Source organism: Bombus pascuorum, chromosome 2, assembly GCF_905332965.1.
Source record: "Bombus pascuorum chromosome 2, iyBomPasc1.1, whole genome shotgun sequence".
Lineage (NCBI taxonomy): Eukaryota > Metazoa > Arthropoda > Insecta > Hymenoptera > Apidae > Bombus > Bombus pascuorum.
The window spans coordinates 23,052,080-23,074,210 of NC_083489.1; the positions used below are offsets into that span (position 1 = coordinate 23,052,080).

The window sequence follows — 22,131 nt, forward strand, 5'->3', positions numbered from 1 at the left end:
GTAAATTATATCACTTCGATGAGCTGCGTTTTGATTGCACCGAACCGTTTCAGTATAGGTTTAACTCTGATTTCGTTTGCATCCATCTGAAAGTGGTTTGTACAGGACGCATATTGATCGGTTGCCGTGTACACCGTTAATTTTCCAATCAGCGGCATTTTGAATATAGCGACGACATTTGCGCTTTAGTCGCGTAAATGAACTATGGACGACTTGGTTACGATGGATTAATATCCGAATATTAATATTAGGTGAAAATATTATCATAAAATCGGACAGTGGTTAAAATTTCCAACCTTCGATGAAAACATTAAGTAGAGTCACCGATTAGATGAAAACGTGGAATAAAACCTCAGTTGATATACTAAATTCTCTTTTTTTTTCTTTTTTTTTTTTTTTTTTTTTCTTCATTTAAGCTTAGATATTCAAACTTTTATCTTATACCTAAATAAAACAATTTTTATATTCAAGATATTGATACATATATCGAATCACCAAGATATTGCAGGTTTATACAGCTTTAAAAAATAGTCTTCCTTTGCTATCAAATTATAAGTTTTGCTTTGCCGATAAAAATCTCACTTGCTCGTTTACGATTCCTGATCCGAAACATAAATAATTATAGTTTTGTTAGTCAAAGCTTGATTTTTCCTTTATACGAAACAACATGAATTTGTGTATATTTAAAATTACGAAAGTAAACTATTTCGTTTAAAACAATATTTTAGTGCATTAAATATAAATTTTATTCAAAGTTATAGAATAATTTTTATTTCTTCCGAAAATGAAATTTAGTATATTCTATATTGTGTACTGCCGTATACACCGGTTAATAGCTAAATATTGTATCAATATCGTTTTCAATTTGGGATTTAATATACGTATCAATGTTTTCAATATAGAAATTCAATATAAAAATGAAATGGTAACTGCAGAAACCGAGAATTGGTAATTAAAAGAATAAATGCTATTATTTTCAAGCGCTACGTTAACAGGTTTCATTTACGGAAAAATTTCCAGTTAAGAGGAATATTTTCCATTATTTATATTTATAAAAGAGGGATTTAAAAATTACCTCAGTGGTAGAACATGTTCCAGGAACGAAACAAATGGTATATACTCGTCAATGAATGTAACTAAATTTTTACATTTTAAAAATTCGACGTTACTTGTCGAATGATGTACATACGTACATACATATGTACATACGTATACAATACTTATATACGTATATTTGCAAATACTATAATTAATTTAACCGAGGTTGATTCTTTTTGTAAATTTTTAATTCATTAATTGTAGACGTTTCTGGTTCAGAAATGACCTAGTTATCAACAGGTTAACAATTTTCTATCTGCCTTGGCCAGTATGAAATTATTCGAAATTTGATTTTTAATCGTATCCATCGGCACACTCGGTGCGTGAAAAAAGCAATCGCGTGAAGCTTAGCCGGGCAATCGATGCGTTCCAATGATTTGTTGCAGCATGGTCCAATACCGTCTAAACCGTAACCGACAATAATCAACAGTTTCACTGACCACGATGATAAAGTTAACGCCAGCAATTTTCGGGCGTGCACCAGACACTAATAGCTGTCATCCATTACGAGCTCTGATGTTCTCGAAGTGAACAGCCACGGGCCGGTTACTCGTTTGTTTTAACAGTCACATCGCGAACGAGCAACGCAAATTACGTTCTGCTTGCCGTGTGTCACAATAACAACTATTTGTAATCGAAGAATGCGACCGGCTCATTGATATTCCTGCGGTTATCGAGTCGAATTTTTCTGCGGTTCTACCTGCTGTTACAGTTTGCATTATAATATTTCTTTCTTTCTTTTTCTTTCCTTTTCTTTCTTTCTTTCTTTCCTTTTCTTTCTTTCTTTTTTCCCTTTTCTTTTTCTTTTTCTCTCTTTCCTTTGTTCACCATGTATGTTTTGCTTGTCAGTTACGTCAAGTATTACTTACACACAGTGGCTCATGAAAGTTTTCCGACAATTACCATAGAACATTTTTATAGATATGTACGTTGTACATGTTATGACACTGCTGACGTTTATGCAAATGTGCTTTTTTATAGAATGCAAATAGGAGAACGAAATTAATGAATAAATAATAAATAAAATGAAATATATAAAGATAGAAGTTTGTTAGAATGATTAGCAGACTATAAAAATGTATTGTTTTATTTCACGTTCTTTGTATGATGCATGTTTTGCATATTTATGTATAAGGCCATATGCAAACGTATCTATCACGTATTTATGTGACGTATTTATCTCGTCGAACGTTGTTACGACCGTTTGCGGAGAGACGCGGCCGCGGAGAGACGCGGTCGCGGGGAAAACGCGTCAGCGAGAGGGGTAAATTCTCACTACGATTCGTGTAATCGACACCGCGAAGTAGTGGTTCCTCGTGTTTCGATTAGGATAACCGGAGCGGTTTAATGAATTTATCACTGTGTTAATAGGTTAAAATATCGTCTATATTCAACGATTAGTCATACACTAATATGAGCGTCACAAGAGATAAAAGTCTCTGGAACTCGCGGCCAGGTGGCAACCATACACTCGTCGATACATTGTATTGATATACGACGCCGGCGGACCGCTAGCGACGGTTAGAAACACGACATTGAAGGGGCGCCGTGACAATGTGCGAACATCTGGTTGCCAGTCTGCCCGCGGTAGATGATCCGGTCGATGAGGGTGTCATTCGACGTAACAACCGTTATGCGTAATTTAAAAAATCTAATGATTCCACAAGAAGATAATAAATATGGCTTTGATTATTAATTTGTCATTTATCTATATATATTTTAGTAACATTCGTGAATTGTTGATGTAAATCGACAAAATGGTCCACATGTTGCGACTCACATATATTCTATTTGCTATACGTAACATTTTGAAGTTTCGCCAATATTGTAATAAAACACAAATATATCGTGACTACGCTGCTCAAATTTGTAACGAGTCTGAAAATCTATATAGAGGTTACAAAAATTATTATATTATTATAATATAATAATATAATATAAGTTATTGCGTCTATGCTGTGCTGGTTTTGTCGTTGACTTTGATCGGTTATAGAAGTTTTTGATCAAAGGATGACCCTAGTTAATAGGTTAAAATTCATCAGAGTCTTGATACAGAAAGTCATGCATAGTAAAAGTAAAATTCATTTCGCATGTGAGACGATAAACGGTACCAAAATCGTGTTACATCGCGCGATCGAACCTATTATAAAACGGCGTATGATGACGTACTATAGGAAAATAATGGTTCGTTATCTCGATACTAGATGCTCGTTTGACAGGAACTATAATACTTTTAAGGTCTTTGATACGGTGTTAAATTACGTCAACGATGGCCAGCTCGTCGATTCACGGAATGTATAATCTTCGACAGCGAGGATCGGCTCTGTTATGGTCGGTAAAGCGAAAGAATATCGTCTTTAGTCCTTAAGGTATTGCATAAACGTTCTTTCGCAACTATTCTAAACATCAGTAGCTTGGACGTTTCTTTTGAAGCGTGCCTCCTCGACCGTGTTTGCGGCGGACGATCGATAACTTCCCCCTTCCGTCATCCATACCGCGTTGGCGCATCCTCCAGCTTCTATTCGCGCGTAGGAAGCAACACAGTGAGGGTTGAATTACGGTAGAATTTTACAAGCGAGTGTTGAATTACGGTAGAATTTTACAGGAATTATCAGAGGGTTCGGTACTTCCTGAAAAAATTTCTTTTTTTCTTTTTTCTTCTTTTTTCTTTTTTTTTTTTTTTTTTTTTTTTTTGCGTTCACTTATTCGCGTGGTTCGCAATTTCTGTAGTACATTTATCGATAATTATAAAAATATAAGTAAATATTACTAGCATTGATATCGCGAAGTCTTTGTAACAGTTGAGAGCAATATATATATAGTGTATATATTATCTATATATCTATATATAACTTGTTCCTATTTATTATACTATTTTCATCTTTTTTTCTACACATCTACTTACGCATCTGGTCGTCATATTGTAAGAATCATATGACATTGCTGAAAAACTGCAACAGTCAGTTTTTATATACTACTTTCAAATCCGGTCAATCATTGACTACAGATACGAAAAATCTGCAATTTGTGCACTAAGATTTGAAATTGGAAAGAATAAACAGGCAAAATGTACGTATATGTCTAACTTATAACCAATGGATCTGTCTATTATAATACGATAATAGGGAGACTATAACGAAAATAATGTACGCATAGAAATGTATTCAGATCCATAAGAATGATGACTCTAAAATTAACAATTTCCATAATAGGATATAATAGGAAATAATGTCATAATCAATAATGTTCAATTTTAAAGACGTAAAAATTGAAGAGACGATATACAAATATTTGAAACATTCAAAGTGTAGTATTTTTTATAGTATTTAGCAGGTGTATACGTATAAAAGGGATAACGTAAAAATATTTATTAATATAATATAATATAATATAATATAATATAATATAATATAGAAAAATAATACGCAAATATTAGATACGTATAAATATTATAATACTATGCACATATGGAAATTAGACTTGTGAAAATTTATGAAAATTTATGAAAAATCTTATGAAATTTAGCGGAAAGATAAAAACTAAATTAAAAGTAGCGAGGAGCAAAAATAAATTACATTGGCGGTTTAATATCTGAGGGGATTACGTGTATTTGTTTTGCAACGGTATTAATTTTCTCTGGTTTTACGCTGGACTAAATTTTCTGATGTATATGCTCTCATATTTGATCGAAAAACACATTCCTCTCTTTCTGCAAATAATTATTCTGGTTTTAAATTTGTTTATCTGTTTACTCTTCTCGTCGGAAGATTTAATGAAATGCCCTTAGCGGTAACTAATGAAATTTTAAAACGGGAATATTCGTTAGAAACGTATAAATTTCTCACAACAGCATGGCGTACATTTTGGCCAATTTTATTATACATTTTTCAACAAGGATAAAGGGTTATTTCTCGATAATAAGACACGACATAATTATTTCTATTTCACTTCTATTGGGTCAACGATCAAATAATTTCCTTTGTGCAGCATTTCAATTGCTACGTACTATTTTACACAGTCCTATAATGCGTACTTTATCTTCTAGCTATGAATTCTTTAAACACTGTCGCAAAATATTAAACGACAACAGTTTGTGTGGCACGTTATTTGATGATTGTCAAATAAATAGAAATTGTAAATGTCTAAAAATAAATCAATTTATGTCGAAACAAAAAATTAAATATTTCGTTCCAAAGCTACAATGAAATTTCAGTGAAAAGTAATTTGAATTTCCCTGGAAATATCGACAATTCTTACACTTTGTATTTAAAAATGTTTGACAGAATTTGCGCGTAATACGTACGTGATTGATGGAAAGAGAACAAAAATTGGTTACTTTTTATAAGGATGAACAACATTCTAAACGGCTAGGTTAAATCCTAGTTTGTTAAAAGTCTTTCTGAAAGTTAAATTTCAGTTTGTTGTAGAAATAGGCTGATTTGTTTCATTGCACTTACATCCGTCATATTTATTTATCTATATTCTACGTTTTATCCGTTTTTAATTTGTTAAAAATTCACATATATATGATAAACGATCGTGACATTAAAGTATACTATATAACAAAATCTGTGCATGTTATTATTAATAACATACGTCGTATAAAGTGTAGAACATCAATTAAAATTATAATATTCTGAAATTAAACATGTGTCTAAACCAAATTGTAATGTTTACGTAGGATTTCGCTCCTATGTATTTGGATATGTTAATTGATTTGTCTTGACAATGCACGAATGTTACTAAAACGTATGAATTAATCATCTTTCATAATCCTGTTGTGGAATAATTATTCATTTAAAACTATATCAGTGTCGTACTGATTGAATTGAATACCTGATTGATCTAGATGTTAAATAACATTAAATATTATTGCCTCGGTTAATCACAATATTCTATCTATCAATTTATTCAATCCGTTTCCATCATATCTACTGTATATATAGCTTTATCACCGAGTGAGCTAAAAACAATGGATTCTTTCGGTAACAAGACTCTTCCATAATATTTGATAGCTCCGGGCATAACAGGCTGTTATGATATTCAGGGATGACTGTAACAGAGAATAAAGTGGTCCTGGATGTTTATTTGTTCTACCATGTGTTTTAGTAGCATTCGTGTCTTGTTCATACAAATCGACCAAAGTGTGCATTACTCTTAAAAAGTATTAAGACACTTGTTTATTTTTGATGTATATTTTACAAAATTAAGAATAAATTATTATAACTACATTCGTAATTACTTTAGTTTCATATAATAATATATTATGGTCGGATTGAATTAATTTTTCGAAGCTAATACGCAACGATAAAACTGGTGTTTGTAATCGTAAAATATTACAAAACTATTGACGAAGTCTTCAGCTACAAATTTTTTAACTTTTTAATCTTTTGATTATAAATTAGATAAAGAGAAATCTTGCAGATCTCTTTGTAAGTTGTAATTTGACTTCCGATATTAAAATCAGCGATATTTAAATAGCAAATTGTACACGCTAGATGGGAAAATATAATGTTGCTGTTTTTTAATAGATAATTTATTATTATAGTTTGGTGATTGCATAAAAAGGCACACGTGGCTACAGAAACTATCGGCATACCATTCTATTTATTACAGCATTTACATGCTAATTAATTAGGTCAAAATATACTACATTTCATTATCAATATCATTTTCATATCAGTAGTACTTTAATATGGTTACAAAAGTTTGACGAACAAAATCTGACGGAAGACTGCTTCATTGGAGAATAACAGTATGTGCCAATAGTTTTTTTAATTACTATACTAGACTTCTAATTATAATCATATTTACCATTAATTTCTACACTTTAAATAAATCTAAATAATGTTGTCGCAAATCGTTTCAATTGCCTAGATACATTATCAGCTATCAATGATATCGTCACAGATTACCAACGTTTATGGACTATACTTACGAGCAACGGTACACTGCAACGGAACATTACGATGCAATACCTCTAACCGACCTGTAGTTACAATCTCCGTTTCCCTAAGCTTCAACCCTCGACCTCTGATACTTCCGCCTATCGTTCAACCCCCTCAAATAGGCGATCGACAATATGGAATCGAGACGTATAATGGAAACCGATAGTGCCTATGCGATCATTGCTCCCCCTCGAAGGAATATAACAGCCGTGCCATTTCCATAAAATCTTCGGCATTTGGTGCTTAAGGAGGAGGAACGTTCATATTAACAAGATGAGATCAAATTTTTTCCTGTTCGACCAAGGCGATCTATTGGTTTTATCATGGACGAGGCAGGGAAAAAGCGAGTGAGGTGGAGAGTCGGCTCGTATGCCTCGACCGCGGAAACATTTTCAACGGGACTAGAGCCCCTCTTTGTTCTCGTATCGTGTTGGAGCTTTTACATTCCATGTAACGTAATACGTTTGCTGCGAATAAACGCAGTCGTCGTGTCGCGAAAGTGAAACGTGCCTGGTCAACAAATCGATCGGTAGATACAATTTGAAATCCGCTCGGCAAGCGAATCAAATCAGCGCAGAAAAATTAGATTGGGGAGTTAACCAGGGGTTGTAACATGAGAGACGGAACGTTGAAGCTTGTAAACTGTTTTTCGTGGGATCACGAGAACGTAGAAACGTAACGAATTGAAAGATCTTAGTTTCCAAGTTTACCAAGTCTCAAATCTAGTTTACCAAGTTTCAAATTATTTGTCAAAGCTTGACGTTTACGGATTTTGACGTCTTTACGAAGCCAATATTTGGACAAAAATGTTACCCTCTCGAATTATAGATATTAAATTGAAATCTACTGTAAGAATAAAAGTTAATATAAATGCTATTTCATATCGAAAAATTTTATTACACGAGATGGAGCGGTAGTCGCAGTACGACCCGGCAGGGGTGATTCCACGTGAAAAATATGAAAGCAATTTCGTATGGTATTCGTTCGTCTGCGGCTTCGCTTTCAAGAAAATCGACTTTGAAGATTTGACAAATATACCTAAATTTGCTTAATTCCGGATAAGGGTAAATAATCGACAGGGATTTAAATTTCATTTGAAAATAAGTAAAAAAATATAGGAAAAACATAGGAAAATTAAAGTATGCTTGACAAATTTTCAAATTTGATTTTGAAAATTTGATCAGAAACGAAGCGTCATATGAACAAATTTTATTTTACAGTTTCGACTTATTTTTTCATGTAGAATCAGCCTGTTTCCGATTGTACTACGACTATCCTCTGCATTTTGCATATATGTATATAACAAATAAATTGTTCTTAGATGTATATCAGCTTTGCCAACCATTTGGTCAGAAATAATCCAAAAATGTTTTTTATCGCCGATAACGCTAGTGATTATTCTTAGTCAAAAAGAATTTCCATCGTCGATGATAGTTATTGAAAATGAAAAAAATTAAGCAAAGTACATCTGTTATCCCGTCGACAGCGGATTCGTTATCGAACATCCATACTTATTATATAGTTATTGTCACATCCATACTTGTGTTAATAAACGTTACCTCGATTGTGTGACAACGATGAATAATTCCTCTGAAGATTCGTTATATGCCCCTAACTTTAATCTTAATGATAACCCGACATCACAGAAGTGGGATCAGTGCCGATTGTAACGATGCAACAGCTCGTGACCTATTGTGCGCGAGTTGACCCAGCCGCGAGAACAAAGATCGAGCGGCGGACTTTGAAATTTAACGCTACCACGTTTTAACCCCGGTATCGTGAGCGCCGACCCGGCTGCATGGTGCATAATCGTTAACCTAATGATGAAAGAAAATCCTTTACGAGGCAGCGAGTTATTTTCTGCCTTGAATCGTGCTTTAGAGGGTTCTGCAGCGCATTGGATTACGCAAGTACTGAACGATGAAGAAATTACCTAGCCGGTAATTAATGAACTTTTCATCACGCGTTTTGGTGGCCAAGAGACGGCGACCTCGGCGCTAATGGAGATATACAAGGAAGGACTGTCGAAGAGCGAATCCTCAGGAGCTTACGATAATCGTCTCCGTTCCCTTCTGAAGACAAGATGGCAAAATTTATTGACGGCCGAAATAATTAATGCCGCCGCTCTTTGCCTCGGTCTACAAGATCGACTCTCCTAACGACTAGCACTCACGAATGACATAGAGACGGAAGATCAATTTCAGAGTGAAATGTGATTTCTCTGCGACGAGGAGAAGCCGACGGCTTCGTCAGAAAGCCCCGGATAAAGTGCCATCACTGTGGCCACTACGGACATCGAATGTCGGGTTGTCGCAAGAGGATAAAATTGGAGCAGGTGAAGAATATACGAAACTCTGATGAAAACCGATCAGCCACATCATCGACGGCATCTTGCTTCAAGTGCCGCTAGAAGGGATATGTCGCGCCTAATTGTCCGTTATTGTGGAGGAAAAACTACGATTGTAATAACGAACGTCGAGTAGACTCCCGCGTAGAGGAAGATCCAATTGGTAGATTAAATCATCTGGGTGAATCGTTCCAATTTAACATCGTTTCGGGAGCTGAATGCTCACTAATTGAAGAATCCGTAGCCCCAAAATTTTCCGGCAAAAGAATGAGTGATTTAGTAATACTGCGATGGATAGATAGAAAACACTTGTATTAAATGTACATCACAAATTTTGTTCACAGTATGTATTAATGGTTTTACATGGGAGATCATTTTTCATGTCCTTGCTGATAGTTACTTACTTGGAATATGATATCATGATTGATCGTGAAATTTTAAGACAAGCTTTTAACGTGAATATTACAGAAAATGTCTTGCTCTTTGTAAAACAAAAGTTGTTAATGTCTGTGACAAAACCGCTGAGAAGAAGATCGATGTTTATGAAGTTGATACCGAGGTACTTGATCATGGTTAAAGTCGTTTGATCTTTGTTCTCGAAAAGTTCAAAAGTTCATTCGTTACGGGCTTCCCACGCTCTCGTGTAGATACGAGCCAGCTAGAAATACGGTTTATTGATCCAAACGTTGCCGCGCAAGGAAGAAGCCCTTATAGATTGAGCGAGAAAGAGCGAAGAATAATGCGTGATAGAATAAGCGAATTAATTAGAGTAAAAATTATAAGGCCTAGTAATTCACGGTTATGTAAAGAAAACTCGTAAAGAAAAAGGACGGCTCGGACAGATTGTGCGTAGATTTTCGGGAACTAAATAAAAATACTGTCGCGGATCGATATCTTCTACCTCTTATTAGCCCGAACATGGCCAGCGAGTTCCATGAAATTCCCATTCATCCTAATTCTACAGAATGTACAGCAGTTTTCACCCCCAACGGGCAATACGAGTACGTAACGACGTCGTTTGGCTGTTCCCAAGGTCTTGGGCGACCTCGCCTACTCGTATCTTGTTGCTTACCTTAAATTGGACAGATAAACATGAAAATATAAGCCAAAAGGTAATTTCCGTCCTGACTGATGAACTGGCGTAAATGATGTTCGACCCTAATTAATTATCCGATAGAATTACATCCTAACGTTAGATCGCGTGGATACGGGGCTATTTTGACCAATAAGGTCGACGGTAAAAACCGGCTAATAGAATAGTATAGTATAGTAAGAAAACTAGTCCCGTGGATTCTACGTATCATTCGTATGAACTAGAGACGTTGGCAGTTGTAAACGCCGTTAAACATTTTCGCCACTATCTACATGGACGGGAATTTCTTGTTGTTATTGATTGTAATTCGTTGAAGGGAACCAGTAATAAAGTGAATGACGGGGTTTACAGGTGGTGGGCTTATTTACAAAATTTTACTTTTGACATAATGTACCGAGAAGGTAAACGAATGGCCCACGTAGATTTCCTTTCGCGGAACCTCGTAGATAGCGACCGTGTACCATAACTAACAAAATCAAAGGAACAAGGAAATATGTACCGAGCAACAGAGAATCCTTGTGGGCTTCGTAAAATCGACCACGAACACCACCAAATTTTCTGTGACTTAGATTGATTTTGAATGACCTTGAATGAGTATAGTCGTTGAATTCATCATTATGTTTAGCGAACTTGAAATGCCCTCGTGCAAAAAATTCAATTACACTAAATTTTCTTCCCCGTGCAATATTTTTGATTTTCTTTAGATTTTTTTCTATCATCAATATTTTCAACAGTATCCAACTGTCATCTTATACGTGTATAATAGTGAATATCCAACTTTACGTCCTTGTTCTGCATAAACTTCATCAGTTGACATTTACAAATTTGGGCAAAAACCTGATAATTTATCGCGCAAACTGCGCATATCAGAATAATTATAGAAGTGCTGTTAAATATTGATCGTTAAATATTATATGTATAATAATGTTCGACATATTAGCTTGTATGATGTACTGACGTACTGCTGACGCACTGCGCATATTTTATATGCGTATATATATCATACGTTTTCTGTAAATTTAATATGCACAAACGTCCAGAATTTAATTATTGGCAATAGCAAATGACACGGTTCCAGCGACTAAATTATAATACATAATCATATCATACTGCAAGTTAATAAGTAGAATACATTATTTAACATAAAGATACAATAACATTATCGTAAATTACATCCAACATATTACGAAATAATGATACAAAGATAAAACTACAAGGTATGTATACAGCGGTTATTGATTGATTAATAAGTGATTCTATATTATAAGATTATTATAATAATTAACGAATTATACATGGAAGTATAAAAATAAAATTACGATTTTGAAGTTACCTCTAATTACAGATCACGTGAGAAAATATAAGTGGATTTCTGTTGATACTCTGACTTTTATATTTTGCATGTTAATCGTCAAATTTCACACCAATGTCCTAATACTTCTAAATACAATATTGCAATATTGGTTATAAAGAATAAAATCATTGCAATAATGTTGCGAATAAAATATATCTTGCGATATATATTGCAAAGTATATGACGAAATATATAATGAAATAATGTATCTAAACGTTAACGTGGTGTAAAGGATTAAATTTTTATGCGGTAGTATACAACCCGACTCGAAGAAAAACCTTCCTCTTTTCAAGCATTAAATTTACAGTATAACCGTGTATTAAATTCCGTGGAATAAGCTTATGAATATCTCACATACCTCATTTTATAAGCTTCGCAATAATTTGCACAGACTTGGAAACTTAAATTGTTCACAAGACAAGCATTCTATCTCGCAGTATTTAGTTTAAATACCTACTTCTGAGAATACCTACTGCAGAATGTGTAATAAAGCTAGTAATGGCGAAATTGTATGTATATTTGCACGATATTAAATGCAATTCTAGCAATAATAATTCGTTTTCAAGCGTTATTTTCAAATAAAGTTACTTGGAGTAATTAATCTTTTTATTTGCTATTTTTACTTCAAACAAGAAATATTTAATCTCGTATCGAAATTATGCAACGAAATATATATATATATATATATATATATATATATATATATATATATGAAAAAACGTTTTATCAAACTTCTACAATCTGAAAGTTAAGCGTATTTGGTTCGTGTTGCAATGGATAGCGCGTGATTATATTGTTAGACGATTTAGGTAATTATTAACGGTAATTATTAAGATATTTATGTATATTTGTATTTTATCGTAAAATCTTTCCATCATTGTTTCGAAGTGGTTCGATGCATTTATAGAAAAACACGTGATTTGAAGATTAGATCGAACGCTCGTTAAAATTGGTTTTACCCGTTAAATTATCAGTTAATGTTGAAAACGTGAAATTTGTAATTTTATGTTCTTATCGAGCGTAGGAACTACTGCCTTTTCACAAAGCATAATCGAAATTGAAATTAAGTGGAAGAACATGTACACTACTACGATTGAAGATATTATTGCAAAACGCTTTCTAATGTTACTCTATGGAATATTGTATAGAATATATATAAATTTAACTTTTCGTACGTGAAAACCTCTATATATATAAATATGTCGGAGATGAAAGGACACCGGGCCTCCCCCCTTGGAATTCGTTGAAAAATATCCCAATACTGTCTTTATAAATTAAACCGATTATTATAAACCTTTGTGAATTAAATCGATTATAATTGTGTGAGATTTGCGATAACGAGTTTGGATTCGAGGCGATAACTGGTTGTCAGATGCAGCCACGACCACGGAATAAACGTTTTACTTAACAAAGGTACAGAATAATTGTATAGCTCCCTTTAAAAAGAAATAGTCGTAGCGATACTTGACAGTGAACGTTGTAATGGATATCTACCCCGAGGCTCGCCACACACAGACCCTATTCTTCGGGCAAGATAATTACCAGATGGCGATGCATTTCCACGGGACACCACGGGAGCTAGACCGAACACCCGCTATAATTCTTAGAATTTCGTTAATTAAAATCCTTCAAACGGACAAATAGTCTTTATTTTTAATAAGTCCTTAAATCTACCATCCATCTAAGAGGAGGTACGGGAAATCTACTTTTCTCGGAACGACGCTTCCCGCTAGCAACCTTCTCTCAAGGGCGGCTTGCTAGCATCTTGCTTGCATCTTAGTACGAGAAATTATACGAGATATTATACGGAAAATAAAATTTGAAGGATAGATGTGGAATACGAGGTATTCCATCTCCAAAAATAAGTAAAAAGTATGCAGTAAAGAATAACATTCTTCCATTTATCTGATTTTTCAAGAGAATCGAATTCGTTTAATGTATGTGAATTTGGCTAATGCTTGCGAAAATAAAGATGTAAAACAAGTTTCTTCTATGTAAAGCTTCGTCTTTAAGAAAATAGAGTTTAATGCGTTGAATTAAGAATCGACTTGCTGCACGTCTACTCGATAAATTTTCAAATCTTATTTTCCCAGAAACGGTACTATGAAATTTTATTCTACATTTTCGATTTAGTTTGAAATGCAGAATAACTTCTCTTATTGATTCACTTTTGCCTGTATTCACTTAAGCGCCGTGTGAAAACACATTCTATAAATTCTTGACTTATTTCAGGATGTAGAACCTTTTATCGATCGTTCACTCCCACTTTAGAAACCAAACCGAATTAATAAATAATTCAGAATCATACAAGTTCAAGACATATTTGGCAAAGATTTTAACTCCATTTTAAGCTTTCAAGGGAAGTTCAAGTCAATTTTAACCTAGTATCGTATAAACGAATCCTACTCTACATTTCCTGCTTATACTGCCATGTAGAATGGCTGCCTCGTTAATCCATAATTAGTGGAATATAATACTGGTAGTAAGTAGGATCTTATCAAGGATGTGCCTTGTCAAACGGTAAACTTACTTATCAAGCGATTGCTTCAGTATATATTCATCCGGGTGTAAAAATGCACAGTTGAAAACAGGATTACTGTTATTCGAAGGTAACCGTGCTTACTAAAATCAGATAAAAATCCTAAAGCTTGTTAGTGGTTTTAATCTGTAAAACGTTCGTAATACGTTAATTTATCAGTTATCGGTAATCCAAAAAGAAAAAAAAAAAAAAAAAAAAGAAAAAAAGAAAAAAGAAAAAAATGGACACCAATCCGTTGTTATTCTATTTGCACGATTTTTATAATATAAGTATACGTACAGTCTTTATTTTGCAGTTATTGCGTCGTAATTGCAATAAGGTAACTTTATCAGCTACGCATTTGTAACAAAGTAGATGAAACATTGTAATTATGTTAGGAACTTTTAGTTATAACCAAATAATTAAATAGTTATTTAATACCGATATTCTCGAGGTAACTTTAGAGGATTGCAATTATATGATGAAAAATATTGAACGTTGAACGGTATCAATAAAGCACACAAAAGATGCTTATACATTAGTTTCCTTTGTCAATCGTTTTGCAGTTGTTTTAAGCAGCAGTTATCGACAGATGCTTTGTATAGACGCGGTCAGTCAAACGCGGTCAGTAGTTTGGTCAAGTTATATGTTTTTTTTTTTTTTTTTTTTTTTTTGCGTTTATTTTACAATCAATTCTCGTTAGAGAATTTTAAATAAATTTATCTGACGTGGTACTATAACATGATTAAGAAGTATTTATAATATATTTGATTCTATTTGAATCTAGTGCTTAGGTATAAGATATAATGTCTTTTTAGCCTGCGGATCTGTTCCAACAACTCGAGTAGTTGACTAATTGGAGGGTTTACGTACAAAGGTGCATTTATTAAGGATCTTAAGGTTTTAGATTGGAATTCGTGGAGAATTTCTATGTTGGAATTACTTACTGTTCCTCGTAGTTGCGAGTTCTAAGTAAAGTCAAATTTACACTCTCTCACTGCGGATCGATACAGCGAACAATTCGTCGGAAAACGTCGCTTTCGGCGAATTTATATTTCACTTCGCACAGATGCGACGGATAAACGCTGTTTCCATTTGTGTGTACTAAAATGAAACAACATAAATGCGACTTTTTATCCTCGTTTCAACCGTAGTGATTCTTCAAAGTGGACAGATAAAATTCAGCTCTGCATGCTACGTTTTTATTATTTTTTTTTATTTTTTTTTTTATCTTTTTTTAGTTTATCTTGGTTTTTACAATTTGTCCTGAAGGACATTTGGTAAAATATTATATCTTATTTATTGGTAATAAAAGAATAAAAATAAAATATAGCAGGTGGGTGGCTGCCCCCAGCTGGGTGCCATCTTCGTGTTTGTTAAATTATATGTTTTATGTACCTGCTACCTGCCACCTGCTACGTGACTGAATTATTGTCCGTGTGTGAAAACATATTCATAATGATCATGCCTCTGCTATCTCAAAATGAGTTACGTAAGTACGAAGGCATTTTAAGGCAAAGAATCTTAATATTATTCTATAAAGAATAAATAAATGTAACGATTAGAGAAAATATAAAAGAACATACGATAGAATTCCATTTTCGGAAAATGATGATCTTAAAAACTCGTAAAAAAAAAAAAAAAAAAAAAAAAAAAAAAAAAAAAAAAAAAAAAAAAAAAAAAAAGGAAAAGGAGGAAAAGTTTTTCTATCATTACGCGATTCTGAGCCTGTATTATGCCGGAGTGTATCCCCACAATTCATCACGATGTCACTGCAATTGTTAAACAAATCTACAAATCGGTCACAACTGCCAATCCGTAAAAATACGATCTGTTTTATTATAATACATTTTGCAATCATTTCGACAATTGCCTTGTTCATAAATAGTAAAAGAAAATAGTGTAACATTGAACGAAGGAAACTGCTTCAAGATTCCATTATCAAACTATCATATTATGCTTGGCTATTTTATTCGGTTGTCCTTTTTTTCTTTTTTTTGCGCGAGGAGGGGAAAAAAATGCTGTTACGCATACCCATTGACCCGCATCACTGGGGTTATGTGGGGGACTCGGGCGGATGATGTTGTTGCCATACCCACTAAAAACCCTTCCCCGCCCTCCTTTCTCTGCTTTGAGGGCTGACAACCCCAGTAAAAATATACCCGGGGCGTCGGCAATCATCAGGGTTGTCCTTTTTCATGCTCCGTATATCTCCTTCTTCGTTCAATTACTGCTCGCTTCATCTTCTCAACCAGTTCAATGTTGGGCTGATCTCCTCTGAAAAAACCAACACCACACGCAGTTCCCTCCTCCTAGTGATCACCTATCTTAGTACTACCCCACCCGTGCCCAGCGTTGCTTAAGTTTCTCGTGTTCGGACGGGAACGAGTGTACTCAACGTGATTTGGGCGTTGGCTTATTCGGTTATCCTGTGTTTTATCTCGAATTTCATATATCATTCATATTGATTTATAACTGTTAACTACAGATTTGTGTATTCTGCTTGTCTAACTATGTGTTAAATGTGGATATGTAAATCGTGTTATATTCTAAGTGATTAATCCTTTAAATGCTCACTGAACTGCTTTTAATCGTCGTAAATAATGTGGTATGAAATGTTTCATTTTGATTAATTAGCCCCTACTGTGCGCTCAATGTTCGTCGATCAATATTGGTATAAACTAAATATTCAAAATGGCGAAAACTGCAATATGTATAAAATTGCAAATAACGAAACCTGTTTTCCACATCTATCAATTCTACATCTATCTAACAATTCTTACATCTTTCTGCATCAATTGATTTCGATGAAACTTGAAGCATGTACATAACCTACATAAGTCTACGAAACGTATCGTTAGAAGATCGTAATAGTCATTACAGGTTTAGATAAAAATGTCATGCCAAATGACTATTACTGTTTTCTTCGCAATCCCAACTAATTGCAATTTCTTTCCAAGTCTATCTTCCATATCATTTGGTAATCTAATCCTTTTAACTTCTCCAAGAAATTCAAGTCCTCTGGTCCAATTTCTAAAAAGTAATTCTGGTTTAGACGGTCCGAATATTAATGTGACCTACTATTTTGTACAATTTAAAATTTCCGAATTTGTATAATATTACGAGGACAATTAAAAAAGGAAGACATTATAAAAATATGTGAAATATATAATAAAACATTTTCTATACAGTTCACTGCATTAATTGTTAATTCGATTATTTCTGTTATTTTTGTCGAAATTGTAATATAGCTAACTCTACTGCTAATATTGCTATCAGGATTTAATCATTTCCAGGTACAACGTCGACTAAATCTATCTCTGCAAATATTGCCAATGTTAAATTTGATATTAACAGAGATGGCCAACAGGAGATTGATGTTACAATATCTAAAAGTAACTTTATATGCGACATGTTTGAAGGAGGAAAAAATACAAATACAGCTTCGTCGATCTCAGAAAATAGAAATAAATTTCGAAGAATTGAAGGTGATGATGCAAAGGCCGATGTAAAGCAAGATTCAGAAAATCTGAAGAAAGACTCAATGCCAGAATTTCCAGCGATTAAGACTTCTAGTACAATAGTAGATACATTACATATTTCCAACGCTTTTAATGCTCTAACATTGTCAAATAATAAATACGTAAAAACTGCACAAACACTTGAACCAGTTTCACGTGCATGCCAAGAAGAATGGACCGATAAATGGAATAACCTTGAATTTCCAGCTCCCAAATCGTCAATTTTAACACCAGTTACTTTTAGTTTATCTAAAAAACAATATTCATTTGGTGACACAAGTACGAGTCAGTTTCTTGGTTCTCCAACGTCAGAAAGTAAAGAGTCAGCGCGTGATAACGCAGAGAGTAGATCTACGCCTTTCTGTTGGAAAGCAACAACGACAACAACATTATCAAGTCCAGCATTCCAAGTACCTACTGCAGCACAAACTTTGCATAAGTCTGAAACATCCAAATCATCAATTTTAAAACCAGCTACTTTTAGTTTATCTAATAAACAATGTGAATTTGGTGGCGCAATTTCACGTAAATCTTGCACTTCTCCAGTGCTAGAAAATAAACCTGCAGCTTGCGATTCAACACCAACAAACCAAAAAGAAACAACATATAATACAACACTCGGGATGCCAACTGTACGTGGCACATTGTCAGTGACATCAGTAGTATCTGGTGATAGTACTGTTAGAACGTCTACCGGCGAGTCAACGCCTCTTATACGTGTACATCAAAAATTTATATTTAACGCCATTCCTACTGAACCGGCTGTAATGCCTGGGACTCGATTCAATTTTCCTACGAATATGATACCCCCTGTATCGACTCAGATTCAAATATCGATTGATTCCACCGATTATACATTTAACGGACCTAATCCGGAACTAGCAGCATTTCCGCAATGTCCAACTACAAGTTCATTTTCTACATCGCAACCTGTTACCCAAAGTCAACAATTGTCTACTTCATCATCTATTCCTCTAGAATGCGCGTTTAATTTTGATTCGTCACCAGGAGATCATACAGCTGTAAGTAAACTAAAAGTATTAAGTCACTGAAAAAATTCCTAGCATATTAGATAATCGATTTATTCTGTTATATTCTGTACACCCTTTGTACACTCTTCTGTACACACCGAACATTCGTAAAAATCTTTTAGCAATAGATTAGGCTGTCGCAAAAGTTTCTTTCGTTTCATTCAAAATTCAGTAAAATAATATAATAAAAATAAAATGTTGTGCATCTATTATTTCCTTATAAAACGAAAGAAACTTTTCGGACAACCTAATATTATATACGTTATACGTAACATTTTCAAATTCCATTGCTACTATCATAAGATATGACTATCATGACTTATCGATAAACAGTATTTCGAATAATGCGATGACCTGATAAGAGTTACTGTATTCCTATTTTTGAAAGCACTTTTACAGCGGTATAGAAAGAAATTTACAAAATTGTATTGTAGTATATTAGAGGTTCGCGATACCAACTATGTTAATGATTGTGTTTTACAAATGATTAACATTATTATGATTAATATATGATTTCCTTTTTAGGAACCTGGTTCAATCCAGTCCGAAGGATTTAATTTTAATCCCAATACTAGACCATCGTTCCGTTTTAGTGTTTATGAATTTAAGTATGTACAAAATATAAAATTATTTTACACATTAATAGCAGGATCTTTTTTCCATAAAAAAATGTGTTGCCATGTGTTGTTTTAGTGCACCTACTCAAGTACAACGAGATATTGCGTCTACTCGAGTACAACGAAATACTGCGTCTACTCTAGTACAACAAAATACTGCCACCATCAATTACCGCCCAATGATCAGTCCCACTCGATTACTCAATCCACGAAAGATCAGGAAAGCTTTTAGAAGATTAAAATAGGAGTCAAGTAACGGCATTCTTTTTATACAGTTGCTCATGAAGGTATTCATATTCTTGCAGAAGACACCTTTTATGAATATACTATACTATATGTCTTGAAAGAAACATTTTGAAATGTCATTAGTATTGTAACAAAATCCGATTGTCATAGCTATATTGGTAAAGTTTTTAGCAAATCTGAAAATATACATAGATATTACAAAACACCTAACACAAGTATGCAGATATTTTGTAGAAATCAATAAAGTATTTAAACAGTCATTTAACATTTCATCAAACATTTTCCATATGTATGAAATAAGCCTAAATATTTACTGGAACCACTTTTGAGATTTTTTCTAGGCATACCAAGGAGGCTATTAATGCTGTGTGCTAATCTTTATTAAATATATATGTTTGTAAATAACTTTTATGTATATTTTCAGATTGGTTTTTGGCTTTTCTATCATAAAAATAGTAGTTGCAAAATACTTTTATGAGCCATTGTATCTATTTCATATAATCGTGAGAGAACAAGTCGAAGACGCTTCGTTTTCGAAGAAAAAAGAAAAAAGAAACGATTTTGAACATTTTCTCGATGCTGCTATACGCACATACTCTTTATGATATATCAATTCTTGGATCAATAACGAACTTTCATTATTGATGAGCTGCTGCTAGTGGATGAGGAAACTTAATAAAATATCGAATGTCTGCAATTTATTGAGAATAACGAGTTTATGTGGGTAACAGATATATCCTTTCATTAAGCATAGGTCTTATATAACTCGTTTATAGTTGAGAAGAAAAATACTAATCAGTACTAATTAAATTCATGAATTAATAACTTTTTTTTTGTAACGAAAGAAATGTTGCGATGCATAATGTACAATGTATTGAATTTGCTTCATACATTTAATTGATTCTGAACAATTATCTTTGCTTCATTATTTTTGAATAAATTCAGTATTTACAACTTAATAATTGTAATAAAATTATATCATTCAGATAATAAGAAAACGCGTAATAACAATTATTACGATGCAAAAAAAAAAAATAATAATAATAATAAGTATATCTATAATTAGAGAAGATATTAACAACAATTAATATACAAATAATAAGTTTGTGTTTGAAAGTAACTTATTGGCAAATTGATAATGTATCTTTCAACGTAGAAATCTTGCAAGTTGTAAAACGTTGAAGGACGAGTTAAGTGTTCTGAGACCTTATTAAATCTGTTGCAACTGTGCATAGCTATTTGCAAATCAAGATGTGTAGATGTTCGAGATGCCGAAGCACTGTTCGTTATGAATAACACGCAGCGTAGTTGCACCTGTTACATCTCTGTCGAGCACAATTATATTAGTTCCTTTCGTAATCTACCTGAATATACTACCTCCCTTCTCGCTAATAATACGGAAATTGCAGAGAATGTGATAACGCAATACATTGTGTTTTTTAATGTCACTTGATGATAAAAGTAGGTGTGACATATTATATATATACATATATGTCGGAGATGAAAGGACATTGGAGTTTTTCTTTTGAAATGTTTGGAAAGGTCCCCGATACTTTAGTCCAGTTTTTTTTTTTTATTATTATTATAGCTGTATTTAAATAATAAAGCTGAGAAATAATTATTTATGATTTAATCCGAATATGGGTGCCCTAGATTTATGGGTGCCCTAGATTTATGGGTGCCCTAGATTTATGGATGCCCTAGATTAATGGGACGCGGTCACGGTCAGGGCAAGGACGTGTACTTAATAGAGGTATGAAGTAAATGAATAGCTCTCTTTAAAAACAAAGATTGATCCGAGGGGTACAGAGAGGTACGGAGAGGAGTATATAAGTTTTACATTACACGATATATGGTGTGTGTGTGTGTGTGTGTGTGTGTGTGTGTGTGTGTGTGTGTGTGTGTGTGTGTGTGTGTGTGTGTGTGTGTGTGTGTGTGTGTGTGTGTGTGTGTGTGTGTGTGTGTGTGTGTGTGTGTGTGTGTGTGTGTGTGTGTACATATCGTGTAATGTAATGGGGGAGAGTATAGTGCTAGTAGTTTTTAATATCGTTCACGTCAACACAAAATCAAGTATGATGTACGGCCAATCTATATACACGTAGTCACCATTTGTCATTCGCTACTCTCGTTACAACGGTTCCAACGCTCTTTTTCACGCTGACCACACTCCTTGGCAACCTGACAATACTCGCTTCTCAATTAATTAACGGCCTCCCCTTATAGCATGACTCCGGTATGCCCGGCACGCACAAGTTTCAGAGACGTGAACAATCCATGGTCAAGTAGATCTCAATTTCTTAGGGTTTTCCCTCGATACTGCATATATATATATATATATATGACATTTATCGATATTGG

The 22,131-nt window shown here is 33.8% G+C and overlaps 1 protein-coding gene across 1 annotated transcript in view; it reads left to right on the plus strand.

Moving 5' to 3' along the window:
- Positions 1–21,769, plus strand: part of LOC132904724 (uncharacterized) — a 28,839-nt gene extending 7,070 nt beyond the window's left edge. The window contains 3 exon segments of the mRNA XM_060955438.1: positions 17,655–18,901; positions 19,436–19,518; positions 19,604–21,769. Of these exon segments, the coding sequence (XP_060811421.1) occupies positions 17,655–18,901; positions 19,436–19,518; positions 19,604–19,772 (1,499 nt within the window). The 3' untranslated portion in view covers positions 19,773–21,769.
- The last annotated feature ends 362 nt before the right edge of the window (positions 21,770–22,131 follow it).